The sequence below is a fragment of the Taeniopygia guttata genome, chromosome 2 (assembly GCF_048771995.1).
Source record: "Taeniopygia guttata chromosome 2, bTaeGut7.mat, whole genome shotgun sequence".
NCBI classification, from domain to species: Eukaryota; Metazoa; Chordata; class Aves; order Passeriformes; family Estrildidae; genus Taeniopygia; species Taeniopygia guttata.
The window spans coordinates 79,663,778-79,685,204 of record NC_133026.1 but is presented as its reverse complement, the minus strand read 5'-3'; the positions used below and the strand labels follow the sequence as shown (position 1 = coordinate 79,685,204).

The window sequence follows — 21,427 nt, the reverse complement described above, 5'->3', positions numbered from 1 at the left end:
AAATCACCCTTTGAAAAATGGTGTCCCCCTTTCAGAGATTTACTCAACTACAAACTGGGCAAAGATGACTTCAAAACCCCAAAGTTTTGAAGTGAAGATTGGCCAAAGGCTTGTTTTAGAAAAGATTAATGGCGTAAAGAGAGGCGCCCAAACTATCCAACCATAAATATTTATCCTAAATTTATTATGATACTGACTAAAGTTTCCACAATAAATCAAAATTTCCTCAGACTTCATACTCTGAGAGATTTATCTGGAGCTATGAACTGTTGAGTCAGACACTGCTGGGTTTGCATTAATGCAGCAGACAGAAAGATACCCTGTGTTAGGCACTTATGCTGCTTCTACTCTAAAGACTCTGATCCTGAAAAGGAGGAGGGGCATGTACACTTCCTAGGGCTTTTTCAGCTTGGAAACATACTCAAAGAGCACATGATTTTATTAGTGTGTATGTTTACCAGGAGATCCCAAAAGAACACCTCTGTTGTGTGCACAAAGAATGACTAAGGTGGACAGCCCTGGCTCTCAGAGCGGAGAATGAAATGGAAATAACTTCATCTGTCAAAAAATTGTGATGTCCACTGTTGCCAAATTTCATCTCATTGAGCATGTCCAGCCATCTGACAGGTGGCAATTTCACAAAGCAAGACCTATGGGATGGAAAGCACATAAACAGACATACTTTTACAAATTCATTGTGTAAATAGTGCCTATTTGTTTCAATATATTTTCGCTATCTATGATAAAATCAGCTATGATAAAAGTTGAAAATCATACAGGTTGAATAAGGAGTGCTTTTTTCAAGCTGAGATATCTGCTTTCCCACTGGGTAAGGAAGATCTCTCTTATTACAAAAAAATTGCTGAAACAAAAGTGAATTAAGAGAATAAAATAAGAGTTTAGCCTACCTTTCAAGCCTCATAATTAGACCGGGGTTTTAAGTGAAATCCACATCTGTCTAATGTGACATCTGTATATAATTTCATGTGGTAAAATATTCTTGTAACATAAGTCTTCAGAGGGAAAAAATCCCAGCATCTAAATGATACTGCTATCTATTTGTGCTACATTTGGGGCAAATAGTTTCAAATTACTGAAAGAGTTGATATATTCTGGGATTGAGAGCAGAGTGGTAAACCATTATTTTTCTTCCCCAGAAGAACTTGGACACTCTTAACTGCCTGCATTTCTGTCAATATGTAGCATCTGTGAAATGCATTACAAAATGGACTTAGCTGAGAAGATGATGTTATTAAATCTCCATTGTATTTATTCCTTTATCAGTGCTCTGAATTCTGCAATTAATCCTGAGCACCAGGACAACAGGGTCACAGATATAAATAAAAATATGTATCCAGCAAATGTGGGGGGAAAAAAAATCTCCAAAAATCTGGAGTACTGGAAGTGTTGTGTGGGAATAACTACAATCCTAATAGAAACCTTTGTTCTAAAAATAAAAAACTGAAATTAAAAATTATCAAGACAATTGGGAGAACTATTTCTGATCCATGTCAATGAGAGCTCTGTTCCTACAGTCTGTGCTGTTGATTTAGAGAGCAAACAAGGAAGGTTGCCAAATTAAGTGATGAAGCAAGTGAAAAATAATGAAATTATTCTGTTTCAGTTAGAAATATAAACACTGAAAGTTTCATAAATCTGCCCCATAATCCTTTAAAGACCAGTCCTATGGTCATTTTGTGGCGGATGAAGCAAAGGAAAAAGCTTGGAAGATTTAAGAATAGATAAATTAAAATTAGAGACTTCTTTATTAGCAGATATTTGAGCCTGTGGTTTAAGTTAGGTAGAAAGTGCCAATGGATTTGCTCAGTAATCTTAGAAGTCTTCTAACCCTCCTTTTGCTAATGCCATGACAGAAGGAAAAACCACTGCCTGTCTCCACCACTGTAGCCTGCAAGGATGCAGTGTATTCTGTAAAGACTCAGCTTCAGCTAATTGTCTCAGAAATTGTTTTGATGACAGTTGCATGTCAATCCTCTAATGTGGCATGCTAATGACCCACAGGAATAGGGGGACAGAGAAACTAATAGAAGGTAAAGAAATATAGAACCAACTTTTCCTCTTGTTCCACTTTTACCTTACACTACCCATCTATAAACTACAAATTTACAATCATCAGGAAGATGTAGTTCAGTCTCAACAACTGCTTAGAGGACTCCAGCTTCTCTGTCACAGAGGATGGATATCTAGGGGCCTCAGGCAGTTCATCAAGATCCTTCCCACTCATCTGCAGGCCAGACTGCAATCTTATTAAACCTTAATGACAAATGTCTTTAGCAACCAATCTTCTTAAATCAGACAGCTATATATCTGTGTTTACTCTCCTTCCTTCCATGCAGCTTTCCACCTTTTCAACTGTTCTTACATATGATGTGAATGGGAAAAAAAGAGAAAAACAAAACAAAACCAAAAAAGGAGGTGCATTGACAAGGCAGCAAAAAGAATGGATCTGAAGTAGTTGAGACAGTGGTGCAGTGATGAGAAGGAGAGGAAATAATGTCTTGCTTCTTTTATTCTGCATTTTTCCAAGATTTCTAGTCAGAAATACTAATTTTTCATCTCCACAGTGCATATTCAGCCCTCACAAAATTAATTTTCACATGCCTTTCCTCACTAGATTAAACCATTCTGCCATGAAAATACCTTTCCTGAGCTACATTCACTGACCAGTACTGCTGCATCTTCTGAAACATCCCTAATGATGTAACTCTGTCCTGAGCTACATTTCGTTCCTCTGCATGTTTCCTCACCCAGTGATTTCAGGTCCTGCACTTAACTTTGCATTCCCATCCCCCTTCCATTACTTGTTTCCAGCATCTTATATGTGATTACATTGGCTTTCACACATCTGGTCTTTCCCCTGACCCTATTTAAGGTGACAGTTACTTATCTTCGTTTATGCAAAAGCAGTACTTTTGAGTTCCCGTTAGAAAAAGGTAATGGCAGAAGGAAGAAATGTTTTCAGAAAGGAGCAGCCAGTCAAGCTGGGTGTTACAGCAATGTAGAGCAGGGAGGAAGATGGATTGAGTGCCCTCAGGGTGACCCCTGGACCCTCTGTAGTTGATGTCTACTGACACTAGCAGGAGCCCGTATGTGGCTTCCCTCGGGGACTGAGGGGATGTATGGACCACTGTTGTTCTGCTGATGATCCCCAAGAACACTCAGGACAGGCTGAATGCCCCTATGAGGCCACAAAACTATGACATGTTTGATGTAAACTGGAGTGACATAGTCTTGACAGATCTAGAGCTACATAGAGATAACGAGAAATCACTGCAGTATGGGGAACTGGACCATGGAGATGCAGGCTCAGGGTTCCAGTCAGATGCAGTTTCTTGCATAATTCTGGAAGTTTCCTGACTTTTTGTCTGTCAGTTGTAGCTGGAAGCACATGGTTTGAGGAACACAACAAAAAACTGAGTTGGGACAAAAGAAAGAGGTGGGCGACAGTGCAGGAGCTCCCCTTGGCTGTGTATAACCTTGTCCCATGGTCAGCTCCACCACAGGAAGCTTGTATGAGAGCTTGCTGCAGTTATGAATCTGCTTGTCTGATAATAATTACTTTAGAACCAGTGATCATACTGCTATCATTTAACCAAAGAAAGAAGTTTTATATACTTAAGGTTTTTCACAGTTGCTGATTCACACTCAGTAGAGATAATTAGCGAGCATCTCTATTAGCAATACAGAGCCCCTCCTGTGTAAAACCCTTTCATGTGACTTGTCCTATTAGCCTTTTTTTCCTGGCTTTTATTTGCTACTAAAGGAATAGCACATGTGAAGTGATGTTTGGGATTTAGAGTATTATAACAGCTCACTGTGTCACTATGTGACGACTTTTTAAAACTAAGTCTAAGAAAATCAGAGTGCATGAAACCAAATTGTAAAGATTCTGAGTAGAGACACACTAATCCTCTACAAAGGCAGGGCTACTGATAGATGAAGTCATTAGACTAGATGCACACAGTTCAGAAAAGGAAGCTGTGGTCACATCACTGGGCAGGCTTTCATATGATGATTTTAAAAAATCTGCTTCAAAGGCATGGCAGGCAGGAAATGCTTTCCTCAGAGTCAATCTTGTTACTTAAAATACAGTTTTGCAGTCAAACTGCAGAGAAGTAAACATAAAAAAAACCCTAAAATTGTCAAACTGGGAGCTCAAAAGTTAGAAAATGCCAGACCAAGTTTCCTTTTCTGAGTCATTGCTCTTCCCCTCCTTCTTTGCCTTATGGCCAGTGCACACAATGCAAAATGGTTTTTACTGCATCATGTCAGGTCTCCACTGAAGAATGTTTAATACAAAGAAAAAAAAAAATTAGCAACCTGGTGGATAATTCTACAGCACTCAACGTTTACTTCAGATACATCACAAATGGTGATTTTTGGAATACCTGTAAAGTGAGACATTTATATAGAACTCATTTCCTATTTCAAGATTGAAAGGATTAAGAACTGAAGTGTCTAGGAAATGCAAATACTATGTTTGAGACATTACAGAGTGGGCTTTAAACTTCCTTTTTGTATCATGCTTCAAATATTTGAGGTTGTGCTCCCACAGGGTTTTGTTACAGCGGTTTCTTCTCAGCACACCTAACTGGGAACACTCAAAACCACGTATCAGCAGAAAATACTTTAAATGATTTCATAACTATAATCGGAAAGCTTTAGAATACAAAGAAGGGACAGAAAAAAAATTTAAGTAAATATGAGACTTTTGTTTTCATTGTGTATGTGTGTTCTACTTGTTGCTTACAGATGTCAGAAGCATTCTCTCCTCTAGTGTGATGTTGCAATTTGAGCCTCTGTTTGGGGTAAATGAGGCATGGACAGAAAATGTACAAAATAGGGCATGATAATAACTGTTTCCTAATGCATTCATAAGAAATTCAAATTATGATGTACAGACAATCTTGATTTTTGAACTTTTGATGTTTAAAACACAGTAACATTTTACCTGTCTGATGTGCTTGCAACATTTCACTTGAAATTCAAAAAAGACTCCCATACCAGAAAAAAAAAAATAGTATATGACATCCTAATTGTATTTATGAGTGATTAGCAGAGCTGCAACTGTTGGCTCTGGCATATAGATCTGATTCTTAATAAAACCCATAAATGGCAAATAGCAATCTAGTTTTATTACAAGCTGAGCTCAGAGTAGAGGAATAAGGGCACTGTGACAAAAGGCTTTATAAATATTTCCCGACAATGCAGATGATCAAGCATGCAGCTCTGTGGCAAAGCCTGCGTCCTTGTAAGCACATGCACCTGCCTGTTCTCTCCAAACCTATGTTTCTTAGGGACAGCTTCTATCCTGTCCATAATGATACCACTTTTCCTTTTCTCGGCTGTCATTCTCATCACCCAGTTGCTCCCTGTCTTTGCACCTAACTCTTGCTCCCACAAACAGATCATCCAGCCAAGAAAACTCAGCTTTCAATATTCTGTATGGATCTCCTGCTTCAACGAACCTTGGTTCCTCTCCTGATGATCCTCTACAAATCCATGTCTATTGCTCCTCTTCTCCATCACTGTTTTCCATTTGCCCATGTTCTTTAGTCTTCTTTCTATCTACTTTCTTCTACATTCTTCTTTCTACCTGCATTCCTATTTATGTTTTAGATTATTGTGATTCTCCCCAGAAATGTCTTTAGTATTAGTTTTCTTCATACACACAGACTTCACTCCATGTATTATCTTCATCTTTCTCTACCATTTCGCTTAGTTTCCATCTCTTAAGCCAATTTCTGGCTGGTTCTAGCCAACAATCCATCCACTCACTGCACAGCTCTGCAGACAGAATGGCTGGTAAGTGACCAGCCATCCAACCTTGGAGAAAAGACTTCATCTTTCTTGCTACAGCTGCTATTCTGCGCATCATCTTTAATTTCACTTATTTCTATCTGTGTATCCACAAGAATGTTTTAGTTGTAAGGTGTTACCAGCTACCTGGCAAAGCAAAGTGGTTACAATCAGACATCAGACTTCCCCACAGCCACCCAGTATGTTTCATTTTATTACCTTTGGATAGTGAAAAAGGGCTGTTTGAATGTTGTTTTTATGGTGGTGATGCTGAAGTTTTGTAACATGACCTTATAATATAGTACAGCAGCATTGCAATTAGAAAATATTTTTCTTTAAAATATATCTCATGTGCTTGTTTTTCCAAAAAAAACCCAGCAGCACTTACAGACATGCATTCAACTTTAAAGCACAAAATTTCTGGATGCTCGGAAACATTTCTAGCAACTTACTTTCACTGGCTGAATAGTCCTGTGGGTCGAGTATCCCTGATTCCTGCAGCGATCTAATACAGGAGTCCACCAGCTCCAGACCAGTGGTGAGTTCATCTTCTATATCCTTCTGACCATCTGTAATGACATTAACAACATAAAAACATAAAAGAAGGGCAAAAAGGTAAAGCCATTTACAAGACAAAAGCTAAAACCAATTGTATGTGACTAAGCAATCACAGCTGACGTGGCCATACTGAAAATTGTGCCATCCTTTGAAAGTGTGGCCGTGGATTAATAAAAGCCAAATGAGACTATTTAGGTCTAGTAGTAAAAAAAGCCAGAGACAGATTTAGCAATGCCCCTTCTCAAAACTCTACATTAGTTTCAGTGTACTTTTTGTCAACCCTAACAACTTTTGCCAAATCTTGTCACTTTTTAAGTACAGTTTTCACACACTAGCAATGAGAAAAAACACACAAAAACCTCCTCGATGTGCTTGTCCCTTCCATCTTCTTTAGGTAAAAATGATCTTTCTGGGAGAGAATGTAATACATATATATAGATAGGTATATTACCTTGTGTTTGCCAGTGAAACTGCTCTTCTGTTGAACTGGAAAGAGAAAGAAAAAAGTAATTATTTTTAATCAAACTGGTTTGTACTGTGCCATGAATATTCAGATATAAATCTATTCTGAATGAACTGATTTAAGAGAAGAACACACTTAAGAATAAAACCTTATTTAGACTACATAATTTTATATATATTTTAAATAATTACTTAATTACTTAAATTAATTACAACATTCATCCAGCTGGAGGGTAGCATCTTTATTTCTTCCTCAAGCAATCTGAATCATACACACAGAAATTGGCCTCTTGGTCTTGATATACAAACTACACTATTTCAAAGCAAAAACATTAGCGTTCTTCAACTTTTTGGATCCTTCCATTTGTCTGACTCTCCATGTTTATCAAGAAAACTATGAATTGCTTTCTCAAGTGAATAGTTACATGTGACTTCTGAATGAAATTACGAATATGAGTCCTGGTTCTACTGATCATCATGTGCATTTTTATATTATTCAAATGTGCAGCTAAGTTAATTCAATTGGCCTACACAGGAGAGAAAATTTAGATGTGTTTGTGCTTCTATGTGCAAGCACTCAAGCAACAGAAGATCTTAATTTTAAAATAATGAGCATGCACACTAGAGGATGGGTTAGGTAGGGTTTGTTTTTTTTTTTCCCAATGAAATGAAAGATTCATTCAATTGAATGATAAAATAAATTGTATATTCAATTAGGCAATGTCTACACTTTACTCCAAGGCATGCTCTGTTTATGCTTCAATATACGTCTTTCCCACATGACAAGGATATAAAAAGGATTGAAGTTACTCAGTTCTACCTATTCTTTTGATAACAGTGAACTGATTATTACACCCATGACTGAAAGATTTTTCTGTACATTTTTATAAGATACTTATAGGAGAGAACAACATTATCTGTTGCATCCATAAGTTAAAAAAAACCCCCAAAAACAACAAAGACTGAAAACTTTTCCAACAATTATACTTTTTTTTCATTTGTTTTCTGATGTTGAGACTAAATGTTCTTTTGGATGAGTAAAAGGATTTAAATCTCTAATTATTTTCCCTTTTCCCAACAGATCCTCCATCACTTATGAATATATCAGCATACCTCCTACTAGCTATGTTCTGAACAACAGTAATGTAAATGAAATTAAGTATTTCCTAGTGGATGTTTATTTTTACAGTAAAGAACTTGTGTAAATTATTTACCCGATTTGAAAGTGTTTAAAAAAGAATTATTGTCTAATTTACATAAAAACAGTTCTAAAAAGACTTTTAATTTCCACCTGGCATCATAAATGTTAACCTGGAAAGTTCAAATGCATACATCATCATAAATTTCCTAATGTCTACAACCTATGGTTTATATTGACTCACTGTAATGAGATGTTATAGATTAAGAAGCCAGTCCTTTGATGAGATAGTGAACTAAAACTCTCACATTCAAGTCCACTGAAATTAACAATATTGAAGATAAGTGTTGCCAGAGTCCTCAAACAATAATAATTGCAAAGTGCTGAACTGGATGAAATTTAAATTACCTTTTGAAATGAAGTCTTAGTAGTGACTAGGGATAGTGACTCTTTTTTGAAATAACACTTTTTCCAATTTTACATTCCTTTTTTTTTGATTTTCAGATTTACTAAATAACTGCAGCTTCATCTGAAACACTGGGACGCGAGAGCAATCTTCCTTTCTGTAATTAGCAGAATCCATAATAACTAATATACTACTTTCCACTCTAGAGTCCTTCTTCCAGTATCCAGATTTCTTTGAGATAGATATCACCTCACCAGCCAGAAAAAATATAGTATCTCAGGTGACATTCTTGCTGGCAGAATGAATTACTAGACATTGCTGGCAAGGACACAATGATGTGAAAGCCTATGCCACCTCATCCAAATAAGTCAGAAAAGAAAATCAAGTCATGATTAAAGAGTGAATTGCCACTTACAGGAATTCAAGCCTAGCCCTTTTTAAGTAGCAAACTTGTACAAAATGTAACAAAGGTCATTATGTTCAATGAATCACTTGTGGCTGATTCGCAGTAATCCCCAATATCACTTATCTGACTTCCACAGAAACACTGTACAGTATACATATAAATTTCAGGATCACAATGAATTTTCACTAGATTCCGACTTTTCCAATTTTAGTCATGTTTCTCCTCACCAGTACAGTAATAGTCTTTCAATAAATAATGTTGCTTTAGAGTAATGATGGCAGATCCACCATCAGAATTTTTATCCTAATGCTACCTTCTTATTCAACATTTGGAACATGAACCAGGCTTAGCAGGGCAGTGGTGAGTCCCCATCCCTGAAGGTATTTTAAAACATGCGTAGGTGTGACACATGGGGACGTGGTTTAGTAGTGGACTTGGCAGTGCTGGATTAATGCTTGGCCTCAATGGTCACAAAAGGTTTTTTCTGACATAAAAGATATTATGATTCTCTATTAAAGTTTTATTTGTTCCTACAAAGAAATCGGTATATGCTGATATAGAAAGAGTGCTGTTTTCTTTAGTTAAATTCATGTTCTTTAGCTTTTTAACAATCCAGTATAGCTGGATATTGAAGCTGCCATTTCTTGGGTGCAATCCAATGCCAGAGCCTTGAAAACAAACATTTAAAGGGTTTCACTAGAAAACTTTATCAGAATTTGCCATAGTTTTAATCTAAATACTCTTTATTTTTCCTTTTCCCCCTTTTTTAACTGATCTTCCCCTGTTTTTGGTCTGAAAAAGATTCCTGACTAAAGCAACCTGACTTGTTTGTGCAGGAAACTTTTAGGCTGTCACACGACTGCTTGAGTCGTGTGATTTGTCACACAAATCTGCTTGAGTGAATAAGAGGGCACACTTTTCTGTCTTTTTCTTTCAGGTGTTTCCCAGCTGCAAGAGATCAGTGCAACTGACTGTATAGTTACATCAAATAAATGAAAAGACAAAAAAACAGTATTTAACAGAAGTATTGTCTTAATAAAATTTTCAGCATGTTCAGCAAAATGTATTTTGCTTCATTTTTTTTTTCTAAAGAAAAAATGCATTAGCAAACTACTTTTCTGAATATTCCTATGCCTCATTATGTAAGTTTCCAAATGTTAGTGTCTTTGACTGATGAAGATGAGCAATAAAATTCTTTATCAAGCTGTTCTGACCTATGGTAACCTGAGCCCCACCTTCAGAGTTTGAGGAAGGGATTTTAACAGAACTACATCAGTATAGCATTAGAAAATCCTGGCATAAAAAATGACGGACCTGAGAACTCAAGCAGACAGAATTACTACACCCCTTCACCAAAACTCATAAGAATAATTGTGATTTATTTATTCTTATTTTATTTTTGGTAGTCATTGCATCCTGTACATATTTCAAATGTTCTAGGTACAAATAAGACTACTGTTCTACTTAATTCTACCTGACTTACAGAAAGAATCCTCCATCACTATTCAACTATGCAAAACTTGATTCTTCTATGCTTATATTGTCTTTGGAAAATTCAGTGTATTGAAGGAAAATCACAAGGAAGCTGAATTATTTAAGAATGAGAAGATAATGCTAAAACCCAAACAAATGAACAAAAAACCACTTGACTAAACAAATGAAGAATCGTGTTACATGTTTAGTTCTTTATGTTAAAGTTTAAGCTAATGAACCTATCTTCTGTAAGGATGCACTACCTTTAATGGATGTTTTACCTTTAATAACTATCTAGGAAAGGATATATTCCAGTAAAAATGTTTTACCTCCCTAGGCAAGAATGAACAAAGTAAATATCCACAGAGCGGTCATCTTGATTCCAGCTGAACTCACACGTTCCCATTTCTGCACACATGCCATAAAAGCACCATAGCAGTGACAACCCTCTGTGTGTGACCTTGCATATAAGGAGGGTGAAAGGCAAATGTGCACAGCACGCTGCAGGGAGCTCATTTGGGGATCATCACCTGGGGAGCTCTACCTGCCTCTGCACAGTGAGGGAACAGCAGCAGCACAGAGCATTGCAAAAATGCAATTTTCTGCAGCCAGCTGAGGATGTCTGACTATTACCAGCAGCTCTGTACATCAAGTTTATCCCTTTTCAGGCATAAAAAGAAAAATCCCAGACTGACCTACAGTTTGTCCATAAACACACAACAAACCAGCCTTTAGAGAGCCTTCATTTTACCCTGTGCCTCAAGTCAAGTTCAACAAGAAGTGGGTGCCCCTTCATGATGGACTTGATAAGAATTCACCATGATAAGATCAGCCAGCACTTGCACAGCAAGGTGAGTTACAGAACACCATCAAACATCCCTCCCAGCAATTTACGAGAGTCAAAACCAGTTTTGGTGGTGTAGCAGTGAATGCTCCATATGACACCAAAATAATACCTTCCTGGAAAACATTCACCAGCCATATTTCTAAAAAGGAACCATATCCTCAAGGGAGGTAACCCAGAGGTAGGGAATGCTATTGAATACTATGGCAGGAGGAAAGCTGCCTGAGACATCCTCAGACTTTGTTGCTATTAGGGCCTGTACAAACACCCAAAGATTCACTTCCAAAGCAGGTCATGGGAAGCAGCAGGGGCACCTTGGACTCAGCTGAACTCCTAGAAGGTGGATGTGGGCCTGTGGCACTGGCATCAGGAACAACGGTAGGCAAAGATAAGTTACACCAAACTCCAGCCCAAGACACATTTTGCTCACTGCCACAGCAGGACTTGCAGCATCACTTGGGTTTAGTTTTAGACATTACATGGCCTAATGTGAGACCAGGCCTGCTTCAGAGGAATGCGTTGATAGGTTTAGAACCATTCAGTGCAAGGAGGAGCTCCACTGCCCTGTACACACTTCTCCAGCAGTAATATTTACTATGCAGCCTGCAGAAATTCATTGTTCTTATCACATGCACCAAAATACACCAGTGCACAGGCACAGCAGGCCAAAGCATTCATTGCCTTGCTGCTCCCCAGAAGAACACCACAGCAGAGTCTCACTTCTTGTTGGGAAGGGAGGTAGGTTATCTTTCATTCACTGTTTCTGGCACATGCCTTGCTTTATCACTGAGCCTGCATACAGGCTCACAGGGCAAATTCACACTTTTGTATTCCTCTAATTATCCAAGAAATGTTTGTGTGCCTCTCCTTTGTGTGAAGTCATTTATTTACAGTTGTCACTCATTTTTTGAAAAGTGCTATAGCTATCTGCTACACCAAAATATTTTTCTTGTCTTCTAAAACAATTAATGAAATTATATCTAAAACAATGAAATTATATATAACACTGCTGTAGAAAAGCTATGAAAGGATTTTACAAGGAGTTGTACCAGCACATGATCTTTTAAATTATTTCTACAATGGAGCTACAAAAACATTGCTGTATATAATTACAGGCAGATACTGTCTCACTGATTTTTTAATTGTTTTTTGTTGTGGAAGGTGGAAGAAAAAAGATCCAGAAGTATTTCACAAAAAGCAAAGAGGCTGAAAAATTAATATTCCATCTAAAGCAAAGGAAAAGCAGTTTTAAATCAGAAGAACATTTCAGGTTATCTGCAAAATAGTAAACAACTTTTAGTATTGACTATCTGGTGGGGAAAAAAAAACCAAACAACATAAGAATAAGTTTTACATTAAATAATCCTGAAAAAAGTACCAACCCTTCAATAAATTGCCATAGTAAAAAACAATCCTCAAGAGCAACTTTTGGGTTTTGAGGCTGATTTAAAATAACATCAAAATCTATGATACTGGTAGTCACTCCCTTCACCTCTATAAATGTGACACTGTACGCTCTCTCAAATATTGAATAGCAGCACTCTATTAGTCAGCTATGGTATCAACTTGGCTACCCAATCAAGAAGTCCTTTTTTTTGATGTTCCAACAAACCTAATCCAATTTCCTACAATAATCCTGGAAAATGTAAAAAAAAAAAAGTCCAACAAACCAAAATAAATAAACAATACACCCAAAAATCCACACATATTTTACTGATGGCTGCTGTCTTGTACCTTGGAAATTTCAAACTGACTTTTAAAATTATGACAAAGTTCTTAGCTGCAGATGCCAGGAAGCCATTCAGGTGATTAATTCCCACCTTTATTAGAACAGCCTTGCTTCAAGTTCCTGCAGGGAAAGAAAATGGTCTAATTTTTTTCACAGAAAAATTATTGTTATTCCCTAGGTTTTATGAAATTAATAGCAGAACTTTGTGGCTGTGCTGGTAAAGTTTTGTGCCTCTTTCCAACGATGCAGGGAAATATTTGCAGCCAAATTTCCAAAGAGGTCTCAAAAATCAATGCTTTCCTCTACACTTAGTACTTGCAGAAATTTGCAGACATGGTTTTCCTTTAAAAACAAGTTTTAATCTGCTCCAGTCCTATTTATATTCAATTTCCCTATGCTGATTGTGCTTCATAAAACCATTCTTATTTGAATGTGATTTAAAGTTCAGGTGCTATAGCACTAAGAATGCTGTTTAAGTACACAGCATGCATGGAAAGGCACCAGCAGCCTTGCATTCCATACAGTGCACTGCTTAAAGGCTTGCACAGCAGGTGCCAGAGGCTGTTATTTAATGGACAAAGAATAACACAACCTGTTTTCTTGTAGCTTTTGATCATCACTCCTGAAATGTTCTACAAGAGCATCAATTATGGTAAATTTTATTTTGTTACTGAATTAATTTCACACAGACCAACCCCGAAAACCTATCTACTTCAGTTTTGAATGAACTTGGTCACCTAGGGAGAGAACACTTGGTACTACACTTGCAACTAGCCAGTTTCCTTTAGCTTCAGTTCTGCAGGCGGACCTGGCATGACAGTGAACACAGAGAATTCTTCTTCAGAGTGGAAGCCTTCAAAGCTCTGCTGTTCTAAAGAAAAGAATTTAGAGTGCAATAGGTACTTTGTGTATTTATTTAACTTTAATGGACACAATAACAACATTAGGGAAACAAGTACCATGTGATTGCCCTGTTCTCACTCTTCCCCTGATATCCCTTTCATGCCCTTCTGCATTCCAGATAGGATACTGGGCTAGATAGACCCCAGTTCTGAATCAATACAGCCACTCTTCTGTTCTTATTTAGAGAAGCCAAAATCAAACCAAATTACTTAATTTTGTAATTTCCCATTATTAATTAATTAAGAAAAAGGATGATGGTACACAAAAAGAAGGAATTAGCTCAAGGCTGGATTTCTGCTGATACTGTTAGTTCTTCTGGTTTGCTTCAAACCTATTTTTATTTGAGAAAAGAGCTCATTTCCCAAACTAAACATAGCTACACAGGAACACATTTGGATGAGAATAGAATTAGAATATTTCAATTGCAAGGGACTAACAATGACCACTGAGTGCAAATACCTGACCATTTCAGGGCAGACTGAGGGCTATACAGCAGGTTATTAAGGTTGTTGTACAAAAGCTTCTAAACACTGACAGGTTTGGGGCCTCAACCACCTCTCTAGGAGCCTGCTCCAGTATTAGACCACCCTCTTGTTAAAGAAATGCTTCTTCATGCCCAGTCTGAATCTTAAATTTTAAATTTTGCTGCTTCTGCACAGCAAAGCAGTTTAGACAGCATTGTACTGTGATAGTCCTTCAGTCCCAGTGATGGTATTTGGATCTGATCCAAACCCAACAAGCATATAAAATAGAATTAGAAATGGCAAATTAGAGAAATCAATAGTGGAGCGATAGAATCATCTCTGCCCTAAGGCAACAGAGCAGTCTGGCGCCTAAATCACACCACAGCCTATCAGTACCCATAAAACTGTGTTCTTCAAGCATGCTTTATTGACAACATTGCACAAAAAGTAGGATAGTGGTTGCCATGCTTTAAAAAAACAGTACCATGCCCTAAAAGATAAAGTGAGGTCCAGTTTCTTCATTCCCTTCTCCCTCTTATTCCAAAAGTTCAGCTCAGCTATTAAAGCACTTATGCACAATGTGATGGAACCAATTATAATATTTTGTGAGAAATCAAAGCAGTGCCTAAGTTCATTGTAACTATCGGACTATTCCCTGTCTTTCCTATTGAAACCTCTGTTCTCTACAGGAAACAATACATTATTTTGGTTAAGAAACTCCATTATAAAAGACATCACCACAGCTACATTTCCTTGACACCAAATTTTCAAAGATGCCTTCAGGGAAAATGTGCAGACAGTAGCACTGAGGAAAAGGTATTTTCTCAGTGGGGCAGAAAAAGGTACTGAAGACCAAGGATTGAGAGTGTATTTCTGTAAGGTGCCTGAAACAACCTGTGTTTTGATGCTGGGTAAGAAACATTCCGTGAATATGAGATCGATTTTTTTCTGAGGCACATAGTTCCCTTCTCATTGTATGAGCACTGTGGTTTGAGTGTTAACTCAAACCATGGATGCGTGGAGACAATCACCTAAAAATAAGAAATACAACACATTTTTTCAGTGTATTTTTGGTTCTGGCCCTTGGTACAGTAACATTCATAACCAAATAAATATGGTGTAATGTAAATGAAATTCATTTAAGGAAACCTACTTCTGTAAATGAAGATATTGCAATATTTTTTTTCCTAGGGACAGCTAATTGCTAGAGCAGGTAAAAAAGACACAGCACTAGTAAGATGAATCTCCTCATCATCTCAATAGCAACAAATTGCACAAGGATATCTCTTCTACAGAAGAGTTAATCCTTAACATGAAGATCAAGCCGAAAACCTCATGTTGACCATTGTTTTAGGTAAATTATGTAAAGTATGATCACACTTTATATTACTATTTCAGCTACAATATTTGTTCTGTGTTGTCCTTGGTAAATAATAGAAAGGGATTTTCTCAATGTTTTGAGGGGATGACTCATTTTAAATTCAGCACTTCCTTAGGGAAATAAAGCAGACAGAAGCCAGACGGCCTCTACCTTGAAGAAAGTGTATTCCATGCAGGAAATTCCCAATACACACACATAAAGCTTGTCACTGTGTGAAATCGAACATCACAGCCCTTCCCAGTTCTTCTCCCTTACAGCCTCTTCACATTAGCTTCACTCAGGTGCTTCCAAGAAACCTCCCTTCACAGGGCTCCTCACCTTCTCCTCTTTTGTTGTAAACAATTCTTTCCTTTTTTCTGCATTCCTTTTCTCCTCTACAGAAGAAAATACAGAACCGGGATGTTTCTTCTTTTTATTTAGCTACTTCCTTCCCTGCAGTTTATGCCTGTTGGAGCAAAGAAGCAAACTCCAACTGTGACCCCACAGTGGTCAGAAGGCCCCTGTAACTAACAAAGAATAGTCTCAATGTCAATATATTGTCTGAATTTGGGACTGAAGAGACTGCATAGTGGTCACCTCTACCTTATAGGTTGTCTTTTGTTTCCATATTCTCCACCAGATGTGTGAACGTGAAACACTCCCAGAAGCAGATTCCGCAGGAAGCAGGAAAGATTTTGTTGATCTTTTTTTACAGGAGAATTTGGCAACATTTGGTCCAGTCCCCACTTAAAGCTGCGCTACTTTCAAAGTACTGTCCTGGATATAAGGTAGCAAGGCATGTGGGAGACCCCATCAGTATTCTGCTGTTCAGCATTTGTTCAGTTAATTATCTTTTTTTTTTAATAGAGAAAATAAAGACTGATAAAAGGTGAAATTAGAAGAGTTTGGTGAATTTAGATGAATGGAGCACACCTGGCTTTTATAATTTATTAAGGCTGAAGAACAGGAGAAAAACAAATAGTCATAGGAACAACATGTGGGACAAGGACAAATAAGTTAAAGCTGGTCACTAAAATTTTTGATGGAAGATAAAAAAAGGTATTAAAACGTCATGGAAGCAGCAAATCCCATGCAAACTGAAGTGAGGTGTCAAAACTATACTCACTCTGCTCTTAGAAGGTTGGTTGGTAAGTTTATTAGAAAGAACTGGTATTAGTTCCAGCTTCAAGGAACTGAAAGACAACCCAGGATGGTGCCTCCAGTTTTGTATTTGAAATAACCTTAATCTGTGATGCTGGCAAATTGATGATTGTTACAGAGCAGTATCCACACATAACTGATACCACCAAAACTACCAGGCAATAGAGTTTTCTAGAAGCAGCCAGTACCAAGAATAATGTATGTAACAACTGAGGAGTGGTACATTTACATTTCAGTGGATGAACATAAAGGCAACAGAAAAATACTTTCTAACCTAAAATGTTAGATGAATGTAAAGGTAATTGGGTCTGTTAGGTGGGTGATAAGCAACTGGATCAACCCATGAAAAATTGCTATTGGTTTATAATTTTAACAACAGGAGTGAAAGTTCTTATTTGTAAACTGTCTGTTTGTATATAGAGTTGACAAATTATCCAAGTAACTAAAATGGCACAGGGTAATAACAGCTATTTAGCTATATGGATAACCTTTAATCACACATTTATTACTGAAAATGACTAAAATTATATTAATGCAAGCTGACAAAAAGCAAATGTAACCTTTAGACAGATTGGGAGCATTGCTGTAAGCACAGAGTCTTTTTATTCTAGCTTTTTCCACCACTAAGGTGCAGAAGGGAAAACAAGAATCAGTTCCCTATGAAAATAATATTTCTTCCATTATTCATTGCCTACCAGAAGAAATACAATGCAGGACACACGACACAAGTAAAACCAGGTTCATAAGTCAAACATTTACCAAAGACAGATGTAAGAAGTATGCTTTACTGACTAGACAAATAAACCAATCCTTTGAAATTTTGTTTTGTTAATAAAAGGATGAAATCACTCTTCTACTTATATATTTTTTACATCCATAATGTAAAGTCTCACAAGATAGTTAAATATTGAATCTTTTATTTTTCTATATAATCTACACATTTCAATACTGAATTACTTCTGTTGCAATTGTTTTGCAACAGAACTCTATGTCCTGATCCAGTCCCAAAGGTCTGTCAACCAGGTGAACCATGAAGGGATGTACTCTAGTAGCCAGAGTTGGACTAAAAGTCTGACCAGATCCAAAAACAAATGCTCAGTCAACTTTGGAAATTCTACACACAACTTCTTTGTTCTTTTTTGCTTTTTTATAACCCCTCTATTACTCACTGTCTGCATATTGAAGCAAGTACCAAATCCCCTGTCTGCACCTATTACCATGCAGCTGATATTACTGCAGCTGAATTACAATTTTTTTCCTAACACTTGTGGCCTGTTTTGGGCAATCTTACCAATACTCATGAAAACAAAAGCATACCCTTGAATTCCATATTATTGTTCCGTTAAGCTGCAAAAAAGACCATCTTTCTCTCCACAAAATGGGGAGACCAAAGCAGAGTGTAAATTGGACAAGTATTGAAAGCTGCCTGTTACTTATTTATTGCAATTTTTTCCAACGCAAATGTGGCAAATACTAAAGAAGTGACTATATTCCCAAATTAACATTACAGATTCATGTTGCATTGAAAAAAAATACAGGAGGCTTATCTATATGCTTTTATCACTTGTAAATATTTAAGAGACCAATTAGTCTGTCACTTATGGTAGCACTGAGTTCATATCTAAGAAGCTTCTAATAAAATAATTCAATTGCTGAGATGGCTTGGTTGATAAAAAAAAATTCTACCTACTGCAGTCCTCAAAGCACTTCAAATTTGAAAGTTGTAAAACTTTAAAGTATTAAGACAGGGCAGTAGTCCTCATCCTGTGCACAGGACTTTACTTTCTGTAAAGTCTGCACAATTACACAGAAAAATGTTAAACTGTATTTGATTAAATAAAAGCATTATTTTTTTCTGCTGACTCCACTGAAACAGCAGACATGGGAAATGAAACCCAGATCTCAAGCAGCTAGCTGAGCTTTACATTGGCAGATACAATTCTTTGAAAGTCCTTTGTTTTGGTGAAAAGGTTACTGAACCATAAGAAAATTGAGTTCTTGGCTACCTAAGCAAATCCCTCTCTAGGAAGCCTCAACATCACTTATTCAAAACAATTAATTACAATTCTTTCTTTCCCATGCCTGGTAAATCCAGAATCCAGTTAGTTTTCACTAAAGCTCATGCCACTAAGTAATATTTTCCTCTTTGTGCTTAGCGAAATCACCATGTTCCACGTTCAGAAATACTACATATACATAGAGGTTACCAGCTTTGTATTTATTTTAGCCTTCTTTTCTCTAATTATCCTAAATGAAATTTCAAGAGGTTTTCAACCGAGTTATGCCATCATTCACTAACTCCCTTAGCTTCTTTCTCTTTGAATATCTTAATCTAGACTTAAAAGCTGATTGTAAAATTGAGATTTTCTATTACTTATTCAGTGCATCTTGGAAATAGTCCAATCAAAAAGCTAAATCTGTTCTCACTGCAAAACAGAGCTAATATGAAAAGCAAGGAAATTTTTTTTTGTCTCTGAATATGAATCACATAAAATCTGTTATAGACTTCAGAAAATTAATTTTTCACAGTGCAGAAATGCTAAAGCTAAGAGTTGAAAACAAAAATTTTGCTTTAGAATGCAATGAGTTTTGTGGCCATTTTGAGATAGAACAGTATTTGCAAGTTAGCTTCAGGGCTGTCAGTGTCCAAGAGCAGTGACAAATTTTTACTACCCACAATGTAGCAAAAGCTCTGCTCAAAGCCAGATCAATGAGTGCTTGCTGGCATGTATTCCTAGCCTACCATTGTTAAAAATTGTGTCCAGATCCTAATTTCTTTTTTGTTTTTAAAAAAAACAGTGAGTAAGCAAAAAGTTTATAAAGCAAACATGAAAAGACCCACTGATAAAATTCTAAGAATCTCAATTTCAACAATTTCTTGTGTTGAGAAATATAGTTCAATACAACCCTGTGTGCAACAACTAGATAGTTTTGACTTCAATATAAAACAGCTTTGCTGTTAGGATGGACTAGAATAGAAATTACCTGTACAGAGAAGAAAATTAGATCTGGCCTGTTTTCAACAAGAATGGTGTTCTACTTAAGAATACTGGTAAGGAGAAATTGAATAATATGGTATACTCTATGTCCCATAATGAACTATATTGTGTCCAGTCCTTAAGTGAAATAAGCAGATGTAATCACAGGTTTTGTTACTCCATCAAGCTGGAGGTGGCAATTTCTAAAGAGACATAACAAAGGATCATATCTATTTAAGAAAGGAGGAAAAAAACCAAAACTAACAACTCAAGCCTAGGCTGGCTTCCAAAGTTAAAAATTGCTAATAAGACAAAAGGAAAAGAAATAAATGCACTTGATTTTATTAAGGTTTTACAGGGCACAATTTCTTTCATGGAGTAAAAAAAAAAAAAAAAAAAAAAAAAAAAAAAAAGGCAAAGTAGATCTTACACATCTGGAATCCCACTGGGCATTTAACCCATTATCAGATGACATTGCCAAGTTAATAGCTTCAAAAAGAAAGTGGGAAATGGTACAAGATTCAAGATTCAAACACTGCACATAAAAAAAGAGCCAGACAAAAGACAATTGGCAGTGTTAAACTGAAGCTAAGCAAGAGAGATACAACCCAGCATTCCCCAAAAGTCAGTCTTGGGGGAATACAGTTTTCCACAGAATTATGTAAGACAAATTCAGGCAGTTTGAAAACGAGGCAAGATCAGTACCTGAAATGTATTAAAACAGTCCTTTGGTATTAGATAAGACTGGACTTGTTGACCTCTGTCTAAAAGTAAATACTACTAAAAATTGCACGTGAAATGTCGGTGATACACGCTAAGAGTGGCCAAAAATTTTCTGTCCTATTTTTCTAGTCATTGTTTTCACCACTGAAGAAAAGAAAAATTTAAAAACACATTATTCTGCAGCACTGTGAGCCCATAACACCTTTAAGATTTCCATATTACATGCAAAGGCTGCCTTCTCAAGATTGACATATTCATATGAAGTCTTCTTTACAAGAGCAGAAGTGCTTTCGAGAAGTAATACACAAAGAACCTACACAAGAATCCAGGTTGCACTCCATCACCAAGTGAGTCCTGTGTGCCAGGTCAGCTCCAAGCAGCTGCAGAGCACAGAGCTGGAGACACTGACAAGAGGTGACCTTGGTGTGACAGCCAGCACCCTCACCCGCCTTTTCACAAGGTGAGCTAACCTGGTGCTGGGCAGAATCTAGAAATACCAAAGTGCATGAGTGAGCACATCACCAGTAGTAGGAGAAAAGGATCAAGGATTACCTGGTATATCTACATGAGGAAACACTCTCCTACGGCACATGGTGTTCGTACACATGGTGGGTGGCCAGACTGCCTAGTTAATTCCTTTCCATTCCAACACAAAACTTCAATGTTGCTACTACCCAGCACCTGTACTCAAAGAGCTGTATTTCTGAAAACCTTTAACATTAATTACTTGTGGGTTTCTTTAGATATTGCTGTTTCCTTTTTTTTTCAGAATTATTCATCTCCTGCCTATTACAATAGCATTAATGGAACCTATGACAAGACCAAGCACAATGGAATCTCAAATACTATTTATCCAGTGAATAAATATATTTATTGCAAACACTTAATGGCTCCTTTTATTTCTTCCTAAGCAGATTTCTGATTCAGATTTTACTCAGATTAGTAGGAGTTGAAGAAGGTAGATTACTCTGCAAGTGAGGTTGTCCATAAAACATGAGATTA

At 36.9% G+C, this 21,427-nt stretch overlaps 1 protein-coding gene and 1 long non-coding RNA gene across 13 annotated transcripts in view; one reads left to right on the top strand and one right to left on the bottom strand.

The window, feature by feature from the left end:
- Nucleotides 1-21,305, top strand: part of LOC121469356 (uncharacterized) — a 47,130-nt gene extending 25,825 nt beyond the window's left edge. For 2 of the 3 annotated variants that reach the window (XR_012053987.1, XR_012053986.1), the window contains exon 3: nt 6,231-21,305. This is a non-coding gene — a long non-coding RNA (uncharacterized lncRNA). The remainder of the gene's footprint in view (nt 1-6,230) is intronic. The other variant, XR_005979339.2, reaches the window with a different exon arrangement.
- CTNND2 (catenin delta 2) overlaps nt 1-21,427 on the bottom strand; it is a 667,938-nt gene that overhangs the window by 309,859 nt on the left and 336,652 nt on the right. For all 10 annotated transcript variants that reach the window (XM_072924313.1, XM_072924314.1, XM_072924306.1 and 7 more), the window contains 2 exons: nt 6,830-6,864; nt 6,273-6,389 (listed from right to left, as the gene is read on the bottom strand). In XM_072924313.1, coding sequence (XP_072780414.1) covers nt 6,273-6,389; nt 6,830-6,864 — 152 coding nt within the window. The remainder of the gene's footprint in view (nt 1-6,272; nt 6,390-6,829; nt 6,865-21,427) is intronic.